At 40.5% G+C, this 21,395-nt stretch overlaps 2 protein-coding genes and 2 long non-coding RNA genes across 5 annotated transcripts; 1 reads left to right on the top strand and 3 right to left on the bottom strand.

Moving 5' to 3' along the window:
* Positions 1-3,170: 3,170 nt before the first annotated feature.
* On the bottom strand, positions 3,171-5,702 carry LOC115771888. Of its 2 annotated transcripts, none has more exons than XR_004018992.1 (4): positions 5,087-5,701; positions 3,780-4,191; positions 3,601-3,677; positions 3,171-3,248 (listed from the first exon to the last, which is right to left on the bottom strand). It is a non-coding gene; the product is annotated as an uncharacterized LOC115771888 (long non-coding RNA). The 2 variants fall into 2 exon arrangements; XR_004018993.1 differs by lacking the exon at positions 3,171-3,248 and adding an exon at positions 3,393-3,535 and having other exon boundaries at positions 5,087-5,702.
* On the top strand, positions 3,244-12,585 carry LOC115771889. The gene is made up of 3 exons (XR_004018994.1): positions 3,244-3,295; positions 7,278-7,301; positions 12,274-12,585. It is a non-coding gene; the product is annotated as an uncharacterized LOC115771889 (long non-coding RNA).
* Positions 5,707-8,624, bottom strand: LOC115771887. Its single transcript, XM_030717773.1, has 3 exons — positions 8,534-8,624; positions 5,798-6,550; positions 5,707-5,723 (listed from the first exon to the last, which is right to left on the bottom strand). Exons 1-2 carry the CDS (start codon positions 8,553-8,555, stop codon positions 5,820-5,822), a joined length of 753 nt encoding a protein of 250 aa, XP_030573633.1. The 5' UTR covers positions 8,556-8,624; the 3' UTR covers positions 5,707-5,723; positions 5,798-5,819.
* Positions 12,586-15,698: 3,113 nt separating the features above from the next.
* On the bottom strand, positions 15,699-20,407 carry LOC115772081 (vesicular glutamate transporter 1). Its single transcript, XM_030718034.1, has 4 exons — positions 20,152-20,407; positions 17,440-17,683; positions 17,234-17,370; positions 15,699-17,160 (listed from the first exon to the last, which is right to left on the bottom strand). The coding sequence occupies exons 2-4, from the start codon at positions 17,468-17,470 to the stop codon at positions 15,895-15,897; spliced, it is 1,434 nt and encodes a 477-aa protein (XP_030573894.1). The 5' UTR covers positions 17,471-17,683; positions 20,152-20,407; the 3' UTR covers positions 15,699-15,894.
* Between the last annotated feature and the right edge of the window lie 988 nt (positions 20,408-21,395).

Raw genomic sequence — 21,395 nt, 5'->3', positions numbered from 1 at the left:
GCAGCTGTGGCAATGTCAGCGTCAACGTCATCATGCGGCACAATAATATTTGGCATAATTGTTTCAATATCGAGCTGCCTAAGCTTAAGCCCCAAATTGGCCAAGTCCGTTGCCTGCCACACCAGATGGTCATGGCGACTTATTAAGGCTGCGAACATGCTGGACGAGTCATCGGTTGTCTCAGCAACGGACGGTCGGGCAGCTACAAATATTATGGCGCATTTACGTCAGTTTGGTTTTTAACGCTAATTAATTAAATTCATTCAAATTAACATGGCATCAAAGCGCCACATACAAAAAAAAAAAACACCAGGTTTTTGCCTTTGAGTAGCTCTTTGTGTCCGTGTGCCCCATCATCATCAGCGCAGCTGAGCACCACCCTGCACCACGCTGTAAAGCGTTAATTACCAATTTCTGTGCGCTGTTGTGTTTTGTGATTTGCGCTTTGGCACTCCACTTGCAAATAGAATGGAAAAACTGATTAACATTTGGCGTCCATGCGGCTGCTGCTTAATGAGCATTGAGCAGATCCCGGGCACAGGCGCGGTCACGGTCGTTGACTTGGGCACGCCCGCGTACTCGTGCTTTTGTGTGGTGATGCCAAGTGGCATTCATATTTCGTTTGTAATTCATTTAAATGAAATGCACTCAGCTGCAGTTAATGTGCCCAGGCTGTCGGGCGGTTGGTATGCAATGCGTTCTTAATTGGTCTAGCGAAACTAGAGAGCTACTGAGTGGCTGCTGTGAGTGATCCAGGGATTAGTGATTTCGTGGTCATTGGCTAAGCTTGCTATTTAATCCCACCCCCACTCCCCACCACCATCTCACCAAACAACAACTGTGTTCTCCCAACCTTTGCGCAGTGACCAACTTTTGCAAGAACCTGAACCAACTTGGCGCTAATCTCATTATTTGTTAAGTGCTTAAGTTAAAGTTATCATCTGGTTCAGCTTGAGGTTTGTAAATGCACTCTGCTGAATGCTCGTCGTTCCACTTGGCGTGTACTTGATCAACATTAGTGCATTAATCAAATTTATTAATAAATTAACAGGCAGTATCTGTCTGACCATTACATGCAACCCAGCGCTCTGCTGCCCGTGCCACTTGTAATACATGCCTCAATTAATTATTACCTTGCGTTTAATGAGTGGCCTTGCAGTTGAAATAACATCAGTAGTTGCAGCAGCAGCAGCAGCGGAAATGCGGTCATTCCCCATGATGTGTTCTGCCACATTTTAATTACATATTACACGTTATGCCCAACGATCCACAAAAATGGCTGCAAAACTAACATTTTGTACTTACAACTGCGATATCCATGCTAACAATAAAAAAAATGAACACAAAAAACTGTAAGCACATATGTTAGGGTAGCAATGAACAATGTAGACTCTATCAGAGATAACTAATTTGTTATTATTATAATTATATTTCTATAGTAATATATTCTTATATCCCACATAATATGAAGCATAAGGATTCAACAATAGGTTCACTTCCCTTTCCCTTTACTCTTATGCAAGTTATTCATTGTTATGTCCCTATATACAAAGCTGTTTCTCCTGACTGACTGACTGACTGACCGTAAGAGCTAGGAAGCTGACTTTGTAATGCAGTTACTTTATGTAATGAAGGTGCACATCAGGTCAGGGTTTCGAGAAATTCCAAAGATCTTTGAGAGAATTTATTCTATACGTGCCACAGGCAAGGCCGGGGTATACCTATATACGGATAAATATATTGTATTTACATTTTTATTGTTATTGATCTCTACATTTGTGAATTAATCCTGATTACAGTTAAGCTTGGGTAGCATACAAAAAAATGATATGTTAGCTGAGATAGTATCCCTTGTTGAAAGCATATTATGCACCAATCTGATGACACGGTTATATATACCCTGAGTATGTGTGTAAAGGCGATTAAATATGTTTTCGAGTTACGCTGTAGGTAAACAGAAACTTTTGTAATTTTGTTGGACAAATATGCAACAAATAAAATAACTTAAATAATTAATATAATACAGAGCTCTGCCTGCGATTGTTGTTCATTTTGCCGAGCACATGTAAATTAACTGCGACACGGCAGCAGCCAAATGTAAACTAATTAAAATTAATTCATCAATAAAGCACTTTGATCAATAAAGACAGGGCAGCCGCAGATCAACTATTTGCATTTGGTTTTATGGGGCATGCCGGACAAATATGCGAGTGTGTATTTAAAATATTTGAAAAATGTTTTGGACACTAGCAAATTAAATAAAAGTATGCAAAGGTTCAGACTGTGTGGCTAGATAAAATGCCACGTACCACGTGCCACATGGCGTATGCTTGATATGATGCCCTTCGCATTGCGAAGCGAGCACTTAATTATTATTATATTTTTATTTTTTAATACGTTTTTATATATACATATTCGCTTTATAATCATTTTGATTTGGCTACATTCGGGGCCTGCGCACGCAAATAGTTTCTGGGCGGTTTTTAAAAGTTTCACCGCCTGTTTGTTTGCATTGGTAATGAGTTTACTTTGGCTGTAAGTTGCGCAAACAGGCCACCAACACCGCCGGCTAGCGGGGTGGGGGGGGAGGAAGGGGCCTGCATTCTCAAAGCTAAGCCCCGCAAACTTGTGCATTAAACTTTCGTTTTATTGTAAAGTTCTGTCAACAAAATCTTTTTGCCCGCAAAAATTCGAGCGTGTGCGTATTTGGGGTGTGTGTGGGGTCATGTATGTGTGTGTGTGTGTATGTGCGTTGTGCATATGCGTTCGCTTGCCGCATGTGTTTTTAGTTTCCTTGGTTATTTTGGCAAATTGCTTTTTTGCCTGTGACGCTCTAACTTTGATAAATATACAATTTTTAATTAGTATAAAAAAATATATATACATATATGCCAGCGCAAATATGAACCCAGAATTTTCCAAAAAAATTTTATAACCTCACATAAAAGTCAGCAGAATTTGCGGCGTGCTTGTGTGTGTGTGCGTGTATTAGTTCTTTTAGCGTCTGGGCACTTTAAAATGTGCTTTAAAAGCAAAATAAATCACAGCTGCACGTCAACAGTTGTTATTGCCGTTGTTGCCTTATCAAAAGGTTTGCTGCCAGTTGTTTGTTTTTGTTTGGCCAAAAAACATCATGAGCTGGCGATAAGCCCGACTCGGTGCTACAGTTGAGATAAGCATCAGGCGCTGGCACATAAATTATACTCACTGACCCAGCAGTCAGTTTATTTGTTGACTAAAAAAGAAAACTGAATAAAATAACCAGAGAAGAAAACAAAATCAATTCATTAGAGTGGTAAGTGGAAAACCTAATAAAATTAGTATTACATTTAAATATATCTTTGTGTACATAAGTACATAACTTCTATTACGCTGTCGAGCGCTCGTTATGTCGGAAACACACCTATTCACAAAATTCAAAGAACTTCAAACAGCTCCAGGGACTTAATGCAGTCCCAGTAGTAGCCCTCCTGGTAAGAACGTTTGCTATAAAAACAAAATCCGCCACTAAGTAGCGGTGCTTGTGACATAATAGCTGTTACGCACAGTGGTTGAAGAAACAATATGTACATTGGTAAATATGAATAAAAAACTAGATACCTTGTTACATATAGATGCACTTGACCAACATCTTTGCCTCTTAATGATTTTAAAAAAATTTAAAATTTATTTGGATGCTGGTGAGGAAAAGAAAAAGATATATAGATAGATATAGATATATAGTTACAACACAAACCCAAACAAAAATTGTTCGATCCACGGCTCGAACTTCAGCTCACCTTTCGAACTTCGGCTCACGATTCGAACTTCGGCTCACGTTTCGAACTTCGGCTCACGTTTCGAGCTCCGCCCAATGGTTCAAACATCAAACCAATTTTTTAGCCTTAGGTTCGGTTGACCACAGGTTTGGGTGACAAATTGATTTGTGATACATTTTCAAAACATTACACATTTAATAATTTCCGATCTACAGAATGAGATTTTTACTTAGAACTCGCATTTACCCAATATGGGTGTACAGGGCCTCTTGTTGTTTATGCTGTAGGACTTAAAAACTTATTAATTTTTGACTCGATTCAAGTTTTAGTTTGGAATCCTAGTTTCGAAATTTGGATCCTAGGTTCGAAACGGTTTTGCACGACCTGGATTTCAGGCTTGTCTGTATGATTGAGTATTCTTATTTTCCAAAATCTATAATATATATTTAAAATAAACATACACTGAAATGGCTTTATACTTAGAAACGAACTTGTCTAAATATAAGAAAACAACCCATATTTTACTTTGAAATAAATTGTGAGAGCAATTGTGTTTTACTTTTTTCCAGGTAATGCATATTTTAATTTATTCTTTTCTAAATACAAGGTGCCCAACTTTTTAGAACATGGTTTCGTTTGGAAGGTAACAGTGTGATAAAAAGGCGATAGCAACTGTATCTTCAAGCAAATATAGTAGCATTTAACCACTGTGATCCACCTCACTCCGAGTTGCTGGCAATGTTGTCCGTGATTGCCCCTCGCACCACTTCCCGCTGCCTATTTGCCATATTATTATTTTTGTTGTTTGTATTTTGGCCACATTAATGGCTGGTATGGCGGTGTGTTAGCAACATTTTAGGTAAATTAAAAAATAACATTTTTTTTGTACGTCACACAATTTGAGGGTAGCGGCCAGCTTAGCCATATACGCAGTTTCTTATATTTATTAATATTTTTGAGCACGAGTTTTACTTAGCAAAAACTACAGCAACTTTGTATACTAAGAGTCAAATAGGTTCTCGTTGTGCGCTAATTTCTTAAAAAGCTTTGCCTATGCCTCATCGTACATTGGTCAATAGACAATAAGCCAAATAGCTGGATACTTCAAGTTAACGCAGGTGTAGCATACGCTGCAATCAAAAGTCACACTCATACCTACAGATACACCCACACAAACCTAACCAATACCCTATGCCACATATCATTATCAATGGTGACTGTTGACAATAGCCACTGGCATTGAGGGCCTGTAAAACCTTCAAACTCGACTCGTCCGTTCAGCTGGCACTGCCAAAGCAAATGTCAAATTAATTTGATGCTTTACTTACACATGAACACCTTTTGCCCAGATGCGCTCCCCCTTCAACAATGCCATGGATGCGGCTCTGTCGGCAACATCAAAGGGCTAGCTACGTCAAAAGGGGGCAGTGCGTGGAGGCGCACTTACGTTGGCTGGTCACCTGGCATGCTGGCTGTCAATTTCATTTATGTTTTCAATCGATTGTGCTCGACGATAGTATTCACAGCCACGCCTCCCAAAAGCACACACACACGCACACGCACACACACATACACACATGCACACGCAGCCAATATTGGTTAGATTTTTGACAGCTCAAATTGAATTTGCCTTTGCTGTTGCCTTTTGGCTGTCCAGTTCGCGTCGAGGCTGGGCAAAGTGAAATTTTGTTTGCTTGACCAGCTCACAGGCGTGCTGCCTCTGAGTTTGTGTGTGTGTGTGTGTGTGTGTGAGTGTGTGTGTGTGCACAGGGGTTGACCGACAGTCCGTCATGGCGTGAACACAGTTGGCTTTTGTTTATTGTACAGCGACAGTCAAACGATGATTTGTCTAATATTTTGATCGATTGTTTATCTCGTCCTGTCGTGTTTGTCTGGCATCAACAACCTGGACATGGGCCACACCCAAAAGCATATTTGTCACTTATGCAAGTGGCGCTGTCAGCACTGCTGCAAAGAAATCACAAATATCTTGAACTGATTGGCTATTTATACAAAAGGCATTTGTTTGTGTACATTACGTGTATTTATTTTGCCTTAACGTCACTTTGACTGATTGTCAATTTCCACCGTATGGCGTCTATAGATGCCGGCCAGCATGCAGTATTCGCACCAGAAGTCTGGCATGGTAAAGGGTTGCGTAAAGACTTTTGCAAAGCGCTTAATTAGCCGCCCGGCCAGCTCTCGCACCAGCGCCGGATCAGCTGGATTTGCAGGCGCACAGTTGACAAAGCGACAGAGCAGTCTTATGGACTCCACCGCCTCCTGGTTGCGTACGAGCAACAGCTGGCTAATGGGCAGCTCGAGCAGCTCCTGGAATGCTAACTGTGCGGCTGCATAGTTTTGCTGGCGTTGGGTTAGGCTGCTGCGCAGTTTGTTGACTTGTCCTATAAAAAGTGGCTCAACTTGAAGCGTGCTGCGCTGTTTGCGCACCTCCTGCAAGAAGTGCAGCTCCTGCTGGCTGGGCGAGATCCTTAAGCAGGGCGCGTTCGCCGCGGCTGCCGTACTTGTATCGAGGGCTCTCTGTACTAGATATTCCGCTATATAAATTGCTCTACGAAAATCCTCATAATCCGTTGTTTGTCTTGTGACAAATTGTCGTTTGCTCTGCTCGTTGTAAATCCATATTTTGCCATAGGGTATTAGGTGGCGATCATTGGTTAGCACGAACTGCACCATCCCATTGCGACTATTCGATTTGTCTATCAGCTTGGCCGGCCAGGGTATGTAGCCATATTTCTGGGCAAACACGATCTCATCCATTTTGAACGAATCTGAAAAAGAGCAGTATGTTTAGTAACAAGTCTAAAGATCAGTAAATACTTTCTTTTGGTATGCATATTTGTTTAACATTCAACACAAATGGAAAGGCTGGAAAAGAGCTGATATGACAATTTTTAGGCAGTGCTGTGCTGTGTCGCGTTATTGAGGCTACCAGTGTTGCAAAAGCGTTTTGAATACTTGGTGCTCCATGTTTTTTACACAGCATTTCCTAATTTAAGTTGCGAGCATTTCAAAACGTTTTGCAGCACTGGGCCAAGAAAGTGATTCTTGCTTGCAGCTGGTAACGCTTGAAAGAGAAGACTTGTGTGATCCCCAAATAATTCTTTAATGACAATTGAAATTTTCTTTTACAATACTTGAGCTTGAGCAGTGCTGTGAAATGCCGCGTAAGGCTCTGTGAATCAGAGGCATGCAAGCCATGCGGTGCATGAATCACCTCGTGAATTACATATTCCTGTCTCAGCTGTGTTAATTTGATTTATATTTATATTCTAGCTGTAGGAATGACTGTAAAAACATTCCACATTTAATCAATTTTTAAAGCGGATAGTGCAACACTCTGCGAAAAAATAGTTTATTAAATCTATCAACATTTAAAAAGTCATGAGTCACATTTATGGCGCGCCAAATATTTGTTGGTTAAAATATATAACTGTTAAGAACTGTTACGAAATACAAACTTGCACTATAATTGATATAAATTCTTTTTGCTTACAGCTTAAATTGAACTCAATTGAGACGGTAAGTCTTGCATGTTGTTAAATAAGCATAAGTTTATTGTTGGATATTTAGTAGTAGATTTGTTGGTTCATTTGAGTATCTGCTTTTATCTTAATTTGCTTTTTATTATCAACTCTCCTAGCTGGCATCCATGTCAAATTGTTTGTACTCATTAACATACTCAATTTGTAGTTAAATGTCATTTTGGTGTAGTCCTTGTGGCACTTCCTGCCGTACTGTCGCTCTATAAATGGTCCTTTTATATTGTTCTAGCTGTAGCAAACGCTTTTCACATTATTCACACGCCACGCTGACCAAATGGCCGCGCAACATGTGGCTGCTTGGGCAACAACTTGAGCAGCCACTTTCTTGCTTCTAATTTGATTTATATTTATAAAGCCGGAATCATTTGCTTTCGATTGCCGTAATAATAAAGCGTCGTTACATTTAAATAATGACCGGGCCGACAAGAACGATGAGGACATCGTCGACGTCTGGTAATGGCTATGAAAATTCAATTATAACCCAGCCGCAGCATGATGGCCACAGAGTTGGGGCTGCGTCGCGTTCGTAGTGCCAGTGTGTCCGTCGAAAGAAGGTACATAAAACACGTTGCAAGATTAATTGTGCACGCTGTCGTACATTACGTTGCGCATACGCCGTGTTGTACATGTGTAAATAAGAGCGGCACAACACTGTCGGCTGCTGCGACTGCTTTTTTGGTCATCATATTTAATTCAAGCATAAATTTTTGCACGCATATAAAAAAAAGGACACGGCGCGCGGCAGGCAGGCAGGGAAATAAAAAGAATTAATACGTTTCGGTTAATTTATGTGGGCCGTGGCCAACAACTAGGTGGCGCCCGGGCCGTGCGACGGACGGACCCATGAAAAATTGCCCGGCTCCGGCCCCGTCCCCGGCTCGAACCAATGAGCCACAAACGGCCGTGACGAACGGCAAGCGACACGCACCCTTGCCCAAACCCCTGGCCATAGCATTGGCAAAGGCAACGGGCTTTTGTTTGGTCACCCTTTTTGGCCATTCTCCGGCTGCCACTTGGTGGCTTCAGCTCCGCCATTTGGCTGCCTTTTGTTATTGCAGTGGCCATGGGTAATTACGGATGTGTGCGCATGTGTTGGCTGGGCCACCTGCCATTGTTATGTGGCCCTGCCCGTCTGAATTTTAATTTGTCATAATTTTGCTCGTTCACTGGCTAATTAGCTAGTCAGCAGCCCGCTCTGCGTCCACTCACCAGCTGACGTTGCCTCTGCCATTTCCACTGGCTTGCAATCAATGCCACGATCAGCTGGCCCGAAATGGGGGGCGGCTATTGATTAGCTAACTTACTTGGCTGAAATCTGGCACACAACTAAACCCAAAGCTGCAAAGCTTCATTTGCAATATTCGTTCACAAGACTTCAGCTGAGTATCTGTGGAATATTTTTGCGCAGCTCAGCGTTTTCGATGTAATCATAAAAACTTACATTCCAACGATCAACTTTTTGTTTGTTCGGCTTTATGGCAAGTTTGGGTGGGTATAAATAATCAACTTGACGATCCGATAAACAATGAAACGATATCTTTATAATAATAAGCATCTTACTATTGCAGCCGAGACTTAATAAAGACATTAATTTGCATTACGTTACACAATATCTAAAAATATTTGGATATGCTTGCGATTTTATCTACAAGAGTTTTTGCAGTTGACCAGTGCTGCAAAACATTTTGTGAGGCACTTTTACAACACTGCCTTATAATTCCCGATAATTAAATCTTGAAAGGGATACAAGAGATCTTGTAATACCTATGAATATAATATATATAATATAGGGAAATTTTAGGATAAACGCATCGATAACAGATAAATGAATTTAATGTAATATCAATATAACTTTAAATACAAATTATGTTGCCCATTTAGCTGAGCTGTATTTATTAATAACAATTGAATCCCAAAAACGGTTACCAATTTCCTTAATTTTTAGTTTATACAATTTGAAACCTATTATTATTATTATTAAGATTAACTACAATACATTCATATTATATTATCAACAATCTATAGTTAATCACAAAAAAAGAGCGCTAGTGTCCATGCCTTCAGTTAAATTTTTAACTTAAATTCTTCTACTTCACGCATATTAACTTTGAATATTCGATTTAAAAATATATTATGCAAGATTTAATCAATAATATCAGCTAGTTAGTATGCATCTCAAGACCTTAACATTGCCTAATACAAAGAACTTAACCTGCACACCCAAACACCCACATCACACACTCAAAAGCAACAATCTGAGACTAAAGCATGAAACCATAATATCGATGGCTCATCACTTCCGGCACACTCAACACTTGGCACTACCGACTTAATTTTTCAGCCAATAAACCATACAAGCAACTACACACAAAATATACTCAATGCAACAAATGCCAACGGGCTGCTAAAACCACATAAATCAATGTCTGAAGTAACCCAACAACCCACAATGAACCGGAGCCAAAATTGAGCGCCCCGCCCCAACACCGAACAGTCAAAGCTCGACTGGGTCGGCCATGCCCACTTCCATTTCCATTTCCATTGCTACATGCCCAGCCACTGCCACAGAAATGGCATGCAGTGACAGAAATTGCAAAATATTTGATTTGTGCTTATTTAATTTGAAATCTTGTACTCGGATGCGGATCCACATTCAGAGGCAGAGCCCAAGCCCAAGTGAGGGCCAGAGTCAAAGCCAAACCCAAAGCCAAAACCACAGGACTCACACACACACACACACACACACACACTCACACACACACACATATGACATATGCTTGCGGTTGTGTGTGAGTATAGACGTGGGTCTGCTTTAGCCCGGGACTGCACTGATTTAGATGGATGACACGAGTGCCGGAGCGGGATTTCCAAGCCTAAGGCGCAACATGCCGCTTTCAAGTGCGTTGTGCAGTTTTCAAGTGCTGTCAGCTGCACTTAGTCGACATCAGAATTGGTGCTGATGAATTTTGGGACGCATACAAAGCGCTCCTCGGGAGAAAGAGATAGAGAGAGAGAGAGAGTCCATCCCATGGTCATTACGATTAGCTTGAAGGGGATGATAATGGCGATGATGATGTTGATGGTGCAGCAAATGCAGGAGAATGCCATTTCATGTTCAATTAGTGCAGGCAGCCTACACTCTTCATTGAAAATGCCTGCGAGTATAATTAATTACCGGGTACTGGGAACAGCGGGATATCAGCATGCTGCCATTGTGGTTGCACCAAAAGGAGTCACACACACACACATTCCACTTTCGAATCCATCAACAACATAATTATCAATGTCAAGCAACATTTGGAAGTTGCAACTGTTGCAATTGCGGTTGCTGCTGCTTACTGTCGCCAACTAATGAGAAATTATGTTGATACTCAAATGGATTTTGGTTAGCGGCTAAATATTAACGATTGAATTGCGCCGCCCACACTCGTGGAACTCGTCGCATAACAACTACCATAATCGGGCAGAGAGCAGCAGCAGAAAAGGTAAAGGATTCGTGCCATCTGCACAGCCGCCTGGCATTGCACAATTTATGTGGAAAACAGCGGAAAAAGTAGAAAATTGTTGTCACCAATTTGCATATTGAATTACATTCATTGTTGATGCTCGCATGCATTACGTCCCCCCTTCTCCAACCGCTTGAACCCGCCGTGCGCGGCTGCCATGTCAAATGTGGCGAGCTGGCATTGTCCTGGCTGCTTGCTTACATTTTGAAGCCTTTGAGTGACGCTGACAATGCTGCCAATTGGCAGTCGCCACGCAAAGGCAAATCTTATAAAATATTCAGTTATTACACAAACAAGCGAACAGCGACCCATTCAAAATGTTGTTTATGAATGCTGTAAATATTCTTTTCATTTCAATTCACGCACACACAAAAATTGTCAGATATATTCCACTTAATATTCTATTTACTTACTTAGGTAACCTACATGTTAGATTAAAGCTTGAATTGGTTCTCGAAAATGTGATTTTTTTTATTCTCAGTCGATTCGAGTAGCCAGGTCTGTTGAAGATTGTAAGTTTTGTTCGAGTAAGTAAGAATGGTACGCACGCCGAAAATTTAATAACCTTTTGCAGATATGTGCAGAAAATAGTGCAGCGAAAATGCTGAGTTTGTTGAAATATCTGTGAAAACAGAATATTTTGCCTTATAGGATTCTGTTGTTCCACAGATCTTTCCCATAGCAGCTATATGATATAGTTATCCGATATTGAGAAGATCTCACATATACATGAAAATCATAATGGAGCTCTGATTGTCCGGCTCGGGGGCGTTTGCTTATCCATCTTTATTTATGCAAGCTGGTTTCTCACCTTATCTTACACATACTCTTCCCTTGCCCTATCAAATGCGCACACTAACTTAACAGACACCACATAGGGCCAAAAGGCTTTCTAATCCTTCCGTCCTCCCATTCGGACGCAAGCAAATTCTCTCAAGTTTAGCCTCAATATTAACATGCATTTGTGCAAAATGTAATTTAAATGAATATTTGCGTACGATAAATGTTTTTATTCAAATATTTAAAGATAAGAAAATTTTATCAAAATCTGGCACCATCTTTCACTAAAATAATATTAATTAAAAATCAAAAATTCATTCGGTTCAAATACATATACTATATAATCGCTTCCCACGTACACTCCTATCTTGGCCGAACATATTCTTTAAAACTATTGCTCAATGCTTTTTGTTCAATTTATAAATCCGACCAATTCCACTAGGCGAACACTTCTCTTAAGCATACAAATATTTTTCATAGACATCAACCAAGGCATCTCTTACTTTTAGTACATATTTAATTTTTAATCAACAAAGTTTAGTTGAACAGAACTCAGAACAAATTGCATAATTTTTAATTTAATAAAATTTGATGACTGTGTTAAATAAATAAAATATATATGTCTCGCAAATATGCAAAACTAAATCTCAATTCTATTAATAGATTTATCGTTTATTAGATTTGACCAACTTGTTGAAGATATTCCAGCAACATGGCAAACAGTTGGCCAGCAGAGTTTTTGTGCATTTTGGCCAATTTACCAATAGCAAAATAATTAAAGCAATTAAAATTTCATTTGCAAGTTTTTCTGTTGCACATTTCCGGTTACACCCAATGTCATTTGCAGCTGGCCGCAGCAGAAGTATCTAAAGAGTTGTGTCGACTGCTTGGCCAAAGGAACCAAAGCGCTTTAATTTGAGAGTTTACACACTTGGCATGCCTGGCGGAGTTTGGGAATGGGTTCGGGCTCTGGCAACAGTTGAAGCACATACAGTAAATTAAATTTTAAACTTAATATAGAAAACGATTCTCATTGCCGGCTGAGATTTTGATTGCCAGAGCTGACTGCCAAATTGCCAGGCATTTTGGCATTTGTGTTTTATTTTACTTTTAGTAGCAGCTACCGCTTTTTACCTCTTTCTCTTCTTGTTTTTGTAGGTGCTGCTGCTGCTGTTGCTGCTCGGCAAACTTTTGAGCGTACATTAATTAGAAGCTGCCACGCTCGACAGACACGCGCCCGGGCGCCATAAAGTTGCCAGCGTCTGTCCAAAAAGTGCAACATATACGCGAGTGCGCGCCAGGTTTTGGTTTAAGTTGCGTTTGGGTTTGAATTTAAGTTCAGAGTTGAAGTTTTTATTTTATACCCAGTACCCATTAAAAATGGCTAAAAGCGGCTAGAATGGTTTTTGCATGGAATAAGCAGAAGAATAGTTTTCTGAACCAATTTTGTATATGAATTCGTGATTAGTCTGAACAATCAAAGAGATCAAATTTATTTTAAATCTTCGACAATCCACCCGTTTTTATGTTCAAAAGTGATAGCAGTCCAATTTTCTTAGGGCAAATATCATTTAGCAGCTGTCGCTCTAAGAAGGGTTGACTACAGAATAAGAAGTTTATTTCTTATCATCTATTGGTTACTCCATTTCTGCAAACTCCTTTATCGATAAACAGCTTCAAATTGAATATGCTTGCTCTTCGCTTTAAAGCAATGATCGGACTTTAAGCACCGAAGGTATTCAAGAATGCATTTGCCATAGCTAACTTCCGGGGAACGAAAGTTCGAGTTCTTGTTACGGCATCTTTGTGCACACAGCACAGAGTATCTTATAGTCAGGCATTCCTAATTAGAGCGTCAATTTTTTTATTTCGTTTTTGCTGTTTTCGGCAGTCGTTTGGCGAGATGCTTTTAATTAAGGCAGCCGACAGCGTCATGCGCCATGCCTTTGGGCAAGCAGTGCCTGGGCGGGAGAGCTGGGCGGTACGGCGTCTCGCTAGTTGCATTATGCTGGCACTCGCTTCAGTGGCGACAACAAGGTGTTAACATTTTAAAGTTGCCTTTAATTTTGTTAAAAGCGTCGGCATACATACATGCCCACAGTGGCATCAGGGCCGAGGGCATGTTATAAATAACGCAATCTTCACGCACGTAACTCAAATGGCAACTAATGGGCGCCGGGATGGGCGTAACACTGCGTCGCGTCTCATTTAGCGCACGTATCCAAATAATGACCCAAAATGATGGCGTTTAATTCAAATGAAGCATCCGCTCTGCTGACCAACGTTGCGTATACATAACGCTAAATAAAAAAAACACATGTAGCTAGGCCATAGAAATGTAGTCGACATTGAAATACCCAAGAAGAATACCCAAGAACTGAGAATTTAACATTAAAGGAGATATAATGCATTGATGCATAGTTTCAAGTTCATAATTGATAATTAGGATGGATCCATCTTATTTTCTCACTTTGATAAAGAACTTGTAGCTCAGTTGTCTTGAAGTTGGGCTACGTGTGTGCTAGGCTCAAAGTTAATAACAATGTATAATGTCTAAAGAAGAATATAAGTTGTAAGATAGAGATTGTATGTAGGCTATGTTTAAAAATTGTTTCTAATAACATTAGAGTCAAGTATATATGGCTTGACCCAACTTAAAGAAATCGCTAGATATACCCTTGCTTGCCTTAAGGTGCTACAGGGTATATGAACTGTGTGCGTTTTGTAAATAAAATAAAATGAAATGTTTTATCAACGTGCCGAGCGCACTAAACAGACCGCGGACACGGCCGCCTGCTGCTCCACCCCCATCGCCAGCCAACTGTCTGAGTGATGGTCCTTTGACCGCGAGAATGCTGCGGGGTTGTTGGGGTTTTGCAGCAGCAGAGGCTCGCTTATTATCGCTACCCCCCCATGTGATATTTGTTGTTGTAATTGTTTTGTTGTCGTAAATGCGAAGATAGATTGCAATTGCCGCAGGCCATTACCAATGGAAATTACGAATACAAGTGCGATTCCGAATTCGAGTGCGAGAACGAGAACGAGTGGGCGTATACTCATTGGCATAGACAGTGGACATTGCCAGCACCCGCTACATCTCGTGCCCGTCATTAAATTAAAAATAAACGACAATATTTTATGCGCCTATAAATATGCAACGCACAAAATGCTGCTGCCCAGCTAAGGAAAGTGAGCAGCTGTTATTTTCTTTGCTGCTGCTGTTGGTCGGAGTTGTTTGAATTGTTGTTTTTATGTCTTCTTTATGCAAGCATCGTTAGAGTTAAAGTTGTTGCCTACTTCGCACAGCACAGGTGTGACCGGAGCAGAGATTGAGTGCCAGTGAAAAATGTTTCGGCCAGCCAAGTGATTTGCCTAAGCCCCCGTTCGGCTGCAGTGTTATGTATCTTATGCAAAACCATAAATTCTGATTAAGAATGGTTTGTTTTCTGTTTGCTCTAGCAAAATGTTCAAGTCACTTGTGCAAAAAGTTACTTAAAATTTGTTGTTCTCTAATCTCTCTCAGATTAAATATTTGATTTAAATTTACTTAACGTGCAGACCGAGCAAATATTTTATCAATTTATTTTAAGCATTTAAATAAAAGTAAAGATGATTGTATTTCAAGGCTTATGTGTTTTTAGAATATTGAAATGGCGGCTATAAAACTAAAATTTCTGGCAGACCTTATATTTACATTTGTAATTAATTGGAGTAATAAACTTTTCTGCAAAATTGCAAACATTTATAAAAATTGTTTCGGCAAAAAATTTGTTAAAATATCTCTCACTTTACACAATGTTTGTATAAATTAGTCAAATTAGTAAATGAGTATTATTTTACGCAATGTTTATATAAATGCAATGCATTTATTTTCTATTTTATTTAATGACAATTATTTTTTGGCATTTTATTTATATCTAGTGGCTATTAAATTTTCGGTGAAACAAAATGTTGAACTATAAAACCGTTTATCCAAATTTTAATTGGAATTTTGACAACCTATTCCACTTGTCGAGAAATTGCCTAAAATATTTGTGAATTAAGTATTTCAAAGAAAACAGCGTTTAGTTAATTAAATTGAAAAATATATTTATAAACTTTGTTGAACAATTTTAATATTTTTTGGCTACACTGCAAGGGCTTAAAGTCTTTTCACTTTACATGCTTAAGCGTATTGGACCTATTTGAAATTAGCTTAGATTTTGGCAATTTGAATACGATCCTGCGATAGTCTTTCGTAAGAATAACATAGTTTAAGTAATTCTGTTCAATGAATTTCTATATTCATGTCTTTTTATAAGTCGGCTCAGCAGCTATCTCCAGTTTGGCATCTTCAAAGTCGCTCCCCGCCTCGCTTTTCGACTCATTGTCATTCCAGGGCTGCGTCTCGGCGGTGCCCCAAATGAGGTAGATCACATTGCCGGAAAAGAGAACCGCGGCGGCAATGCTGAACACCAGCTGCCACTCACTACGCTCTGTTGGATGCTTTACCAACACGCCCACCACAAGGGGCGTTAGCATTGCCACCAGGTTAGTGAAGGTGCTCGAGATGCCAGACAGGATGCTCGCATGGACGGGCGATAGATCAATTGTGTTAAGTTCGCTGCCAATTGTCGCCGCACTGCTGACGCCCACGCTGAGTGTGACCAGTGCCAGAGCCAGCGGCTTCTGTGTGGCATCCACAAAGCCGAGGGCCAACATGATGGCGGCTGGTGTCCACAGCGCAATGCTGTTGTACGTCTTGCGCAGCGCTGTGAGGCTGAGACAGCGTCGCTGGAGCAGCACATCCGCGATGATCAGGTAGACATAGCACATGGCCCACATCAGCAGGAAGGGCAGCGCCGAGAAGAACGCGTTGCTGTGCATCTCCAGGCCCAGCACGCCGTTCAGATAGGCTGGCAGCTCCGCCTGCATTGTCGCCAGGCCCCACGTGTCGGCGCAGCGGGCGCAGAGCAGCGCATAAAATGGCGCTGAGGTGAATATACCACGCCAGGGTATGGCCAGCTTGCGTTCTCGCCTCACGCTGCGCTGCAGGTCGCCCACAATGTAACGCTGTTCCGCTCGGCCAATGCAGCGCGCCTCGCTGGCGCGATTGGCGCCCAGCAGCAGCCACAGCAGGCACCACATCAGACCCAATGCGGCCGACACATAGCTGATGCCTGGCCAGCCCAGGCTGGAGCTGGCCAACATGCCGGCTGCATACATGGCCAGCACGTTGCCGCAATCGAAGCCCGTATATGCGAAGGCGCCCAAGCGCGTGCGCTCCACCGCTGGCGCCCAGTTGGCCAGATGCTGATGTATGCAGGGCAATGTCAGGCCCTGGCAGAGGCCCTGCATCAGACGTATGGCACAGTAGGCGCGCCACCCGGCCATATAAATACCTTGGGGCGTCCATGCGCTGAGCAGCGCCGATCCAAAGCTGCCCCAAAAGAGCACGGTCTTGGCGCCAAAACGCTTGCAGAGGTAACCACCGGCAAATTGTGTCAATGCCGAGCCCCAGTAGAAGCTGGACAGCACATACGATTTCTGGGGCTCCGTCCAGTTGTAGTGCTGCAAGCACAGATGTCAATAGTTATTTAGTGTGGGCGCGTGGGCGTGGCCTTGCGGCCCTCGACTCACTTACGGGCAGCTCGGCATTTACAGACGTGGCATTTGTCATGGCCACCACAGCCACGCCCACATTGAACTGTAGTGTGGTATTGACGACCAGTCCCAGGAAAAGCAGCAACGCCTGCAAATGACGCAGACCAAGGCGTGGCACTAAAATGCAAATTAGACACTGAGTTACAGACTCTCAATTCCCATTTCTATTTTTTGCAATCGACCCACCTTTCTCCAGCTCCACATCCGAGTCAACCATTCTAGCTCCTATCTCCTTGTTCTTTGACTCTTTTGTCTGCTCGTTTGTCTTGCTGCAAAAATTATTTATAAACTAGGCGAAAATTGAATTAGAATTACGCCAAGTCCGGATGCAAAACGTAGTTGGATTTTCTTGTTGTTGTTGTCGTGTATTATATATTTCAGAAGCTACTAGCATTAGAAAACGTTTGTTGGTCTATAAAAAAAAGAAAACCTGCAAAAAGTTGAATTGTGTTTAAAAGCTTGATAATTGAGTGTCATAAATAATTCTATATGAAGATACAAGTGCGCGATACAATACCTAAATTATTAGTAGAGCAAGCTGACAATTGTTGCGAAATTAGTACAAGCAAGTAAGAGGTTCTAATCGGGAGCCCCCGACTAGGGGATACCCTGAACCCTCTTCTTCCAACATCAAATGCATATATATATTCTATTTTAAAAGCTATATGTCAAGTTTGGTGACTCTAGCTCTTATTATTTACCAAAATTGCCCAAAAAACAGGATATCGATATCGATTATTATCGATTGCTTGGAAACGGAGTAAGTTATCGATTATCGGAAACAAACTCGATCTGCGCAGGCACTAGGAGGAGTCTCTAGCTCTTATAGGTCTCTAGCTCTTATAGGTTCTGAGATCCTTGCGTTCATACATACGGACGGACGGACGGACGGACAGACAGATAGACAGACGGACATGGCTGATCGACTCTACTGTTGATGCTGATCAAGAATATATATACTTAATGGGGTCGGAGATGGTTCCTTCTGCCTGTTACACGCATTTGGTTTTCGCACAAATACAATATACCCTTATACCTATTTTTAATGGGTTCAGGGTATAAAAAGATTGAATATATAGAAAATACCTTTTTCTGTAAGCTTTAAAATGTTTTATAAGGATTTTAAGGATTTTATTTCTTAGCTTTGAAAAGTTTTCTAAGGATTTTAAGAAGTTGAAACAACGAAAAACTAATCAAGAATACAATTGAAAAAACAAAATATTAATTTTCAAGATCTTAAACTAATCTCGTCTCGAATCCCAATGAAAGCGGATTAGTTTTGATAAAGAACTATTATATTATGTACCTTGTATACGCGATACGGGCGGGCACATTAGGAAACGAGAAAAATAAACAAACCCCATATATTGCTAACGTTGAGAATTGCAGTTGAAGCACTTGTTTGCTGGAAGTCGAAGGGAGCTTGAAAATGGAAACTTCGACTCAGACATGGACTTAGATCTGCCATAGAGTTTATTTGTTTGTTTATTTTTATCATTGTTTCGACGATTATTTTGTTTTGTTGGGCTTTTGGTTTGTGTGCAAATTTGGTCGATAATATCAACGAAAAGAAATGCAAATCCCAGAATATACAATTGTATCTGCGCTGCTAACAAGATACTTTTAGTGCCATTGAGAGCCATACACGCACACAATCACACAGTCACACGCACGCACACACACTCAGACACAAATACTGTCACACTTGCACAAACATTTGCAATCCAAAATATACGCCGTCTGCTTCGTTCTCTTTCACTTTCTCTCTCTCCATCTCTTTCGGCTTGTTGTTGTTGATTTCGCATGCTTTTTCAATTGTTCTGAAAGCTGTCAATACAACGGGCTACAATAGGACTGATTGGGTGGGAGAGGGGGGTGGGGTGGTTGGGTATGGGCTGATCTGGCGCTTACAGCCTACTAATGCCGCATGAAGCAACAGAAAAACACAATTGAATGCAACGGCTGCAGCATATTTTTGGGGCCCGTGCAAATATTTGCACATTCGCATTTTTGTTTACATTTTAGTGCAAATTTTGCAAATTACTCGCATAGAAGTCTGGCAACACCCACACTCACACACACACACACATATATATAAAGGCATATGAGCAGACTCCCCACCTGTACAGCGTATCATATAAAATGTGTTCACATTTTTTATTGTGTTGCACATTTAATTTAAGTAAATGTCCGACATGTGCGGCACATTAGAGCAGCGGCGTCGCTAAGTGGGTTAGAATGTGAATGTTAGGCATAAGTAAGATAATTGATTAAAAAAACGTGGTATTGATTAGCTAAGAATTAGAGCCTGACAATATTTGGCATTAATTTCTGTATGCGAAATTTGTTATGATTTTTATTATGGTAATTAATAATGCAATCGTTATCGATTTATCGTTCCTAAGAAAGCTTAACATGCAATGTAACATCACATGCTGCTTACGTCCCCTTTTCTGCGACGCCCCTGGCCGTTGGGTCTTTAAAAATGTCTAGCATTCTGTTCGGTATTATTAAAAACAAATAGGCAAACACATCTGACATACTCACACCCACACACACGCACACACACACGACTACGCTGCATGCAAATAACACAACAACAGTCCAATACATTTATGCATTTTGTGTTATTTTAATTTAAAATATCTGCCGATTTATTGTGAGAATTCTATCAAGCTTTTAGGTCACAGCCAGTACAATCGAGAAACTATATTTACATGCATTCGCATGTATGTATGCATGTGTATAAGCCGTATACATATTAAAATATGTAACTACAATGTTATGCTTGATGAATAATGAACGAAGCAAAGCTTAACTGAAAAGTGTAACAGAACATCCATATGTATGGGGTGAATGGCAATAGTTACCGAATTTCCAATTGGACCTTGGACTTACATATGTGTACACGTTTAGTTCTAGTTCGCTTTGCACAGTATTCTATTTATATCCAATTTTCGTAATATTTATCATTTTGTTATTTTTTGCCGTAATATTTTTTTCTTCCGTTTAATCGCTTCGCGCGTCCGCTTTGCTAGCGTTTTGTTCAACTGCGCTTTGTTTATGCAAATAACTTTTAGACGCTCGCTGCCAACCAATTTAAATCTCGCTTAATGAAGTCTCTCCCCGCGTCTGCTGTGTACAAATGTGAATCACGAATGGAATGGAAATGTGTGGAAAACTAAAATAGAGCAGATCAGGTAGCTTGGCTTAAATGTGTTTGGGCAGCAAATAAAACTGTTTTCTTCTTTAATTAATTTGGAACAGCTGTAATTGATTTTAATTGGTATTGATCAATCATTTTGTATAACTATTGAACAATTGAATTTCTACATTTAATTCCTTGTAGGCATAATTCGAAAGTCGAACGCTGATTGAAGCTCCCTGTCAAAAGCTGACTGCTACAACAGCGCCGCTGATCAGCTGATCCTTACATTTTTCTGTTAACTAATCAGACTTAACAGGCCTTAATAAAATCAACAGGTTACATTTATGAAATCGATAGTTCGATAAAATACATTAAACATGTGCGAGCGAAATCGAGCTATATTGCTTTAAATTGATTATCTAATCGCAAATTTCATCACATACCTATTTAGCTGACCTTGTGGTGTGCCTTTTTGCTTGGTGTTGTGTGCATAGATAAAATATCAACTGTACTGTTAACAAGTATCGATTGCTGAACAAAACAGTCTTTATAACAGAGTCTCATTTTGCGGTAAAGTTTAAACTTGATCTTCAATTGTCGTTTTTCTTTTTAATAAGTTATCAGCAAGAGTAACTGTGTGCTATATATCTTTCACGTATAGTTTAACATTTTAATTTGTGTTGATCTTTACTCATAATGGTTGTTTTTCTTATTGACAGATGTTAATAACAGTTTAGCAAACATTCATGTTATTGCCCGCTGTTATGTTATACATTCGCTGTACAACTTATGTTATACTCTCTTTAGCGTGCGATCGCAAATTCTCTCATTTACTGTTAATGTTGTTGTACGTACACATGTGTGCGGACGGCGAAAAAAAATTCAAAATTTACGAGTTGTTTCAACTTTTAGACTTAGTTTGTGCGAAAGCTACTTGCATTGGTGCGTTAAATGCAGTCAAATTCGTATTAGGCAAGCAAGACCCCACTGCGTA

The sequence above is a fragment of the Drosophila novamexicana genome, unplaced genomic scaffold (genome assembly GCF_003285875.2).
Source record: "Drosophila novamexicana strain 15010-1031.04,08,12 unplaced genomic scaffold, DnovRS2.1 tig00000108-arrow-pilon, whole genome shotgun sequence".
NCBI lineage: Eukaryota > Metazoa > Arthropoda > Insecta > Diptera > Drosophilidae > Drosophila > Drosophila novamexicana.
Note: the sequence above shows the minus strand (reverse complement) of the source record. Positions and strands in the feature narration are given on the sequence as shown.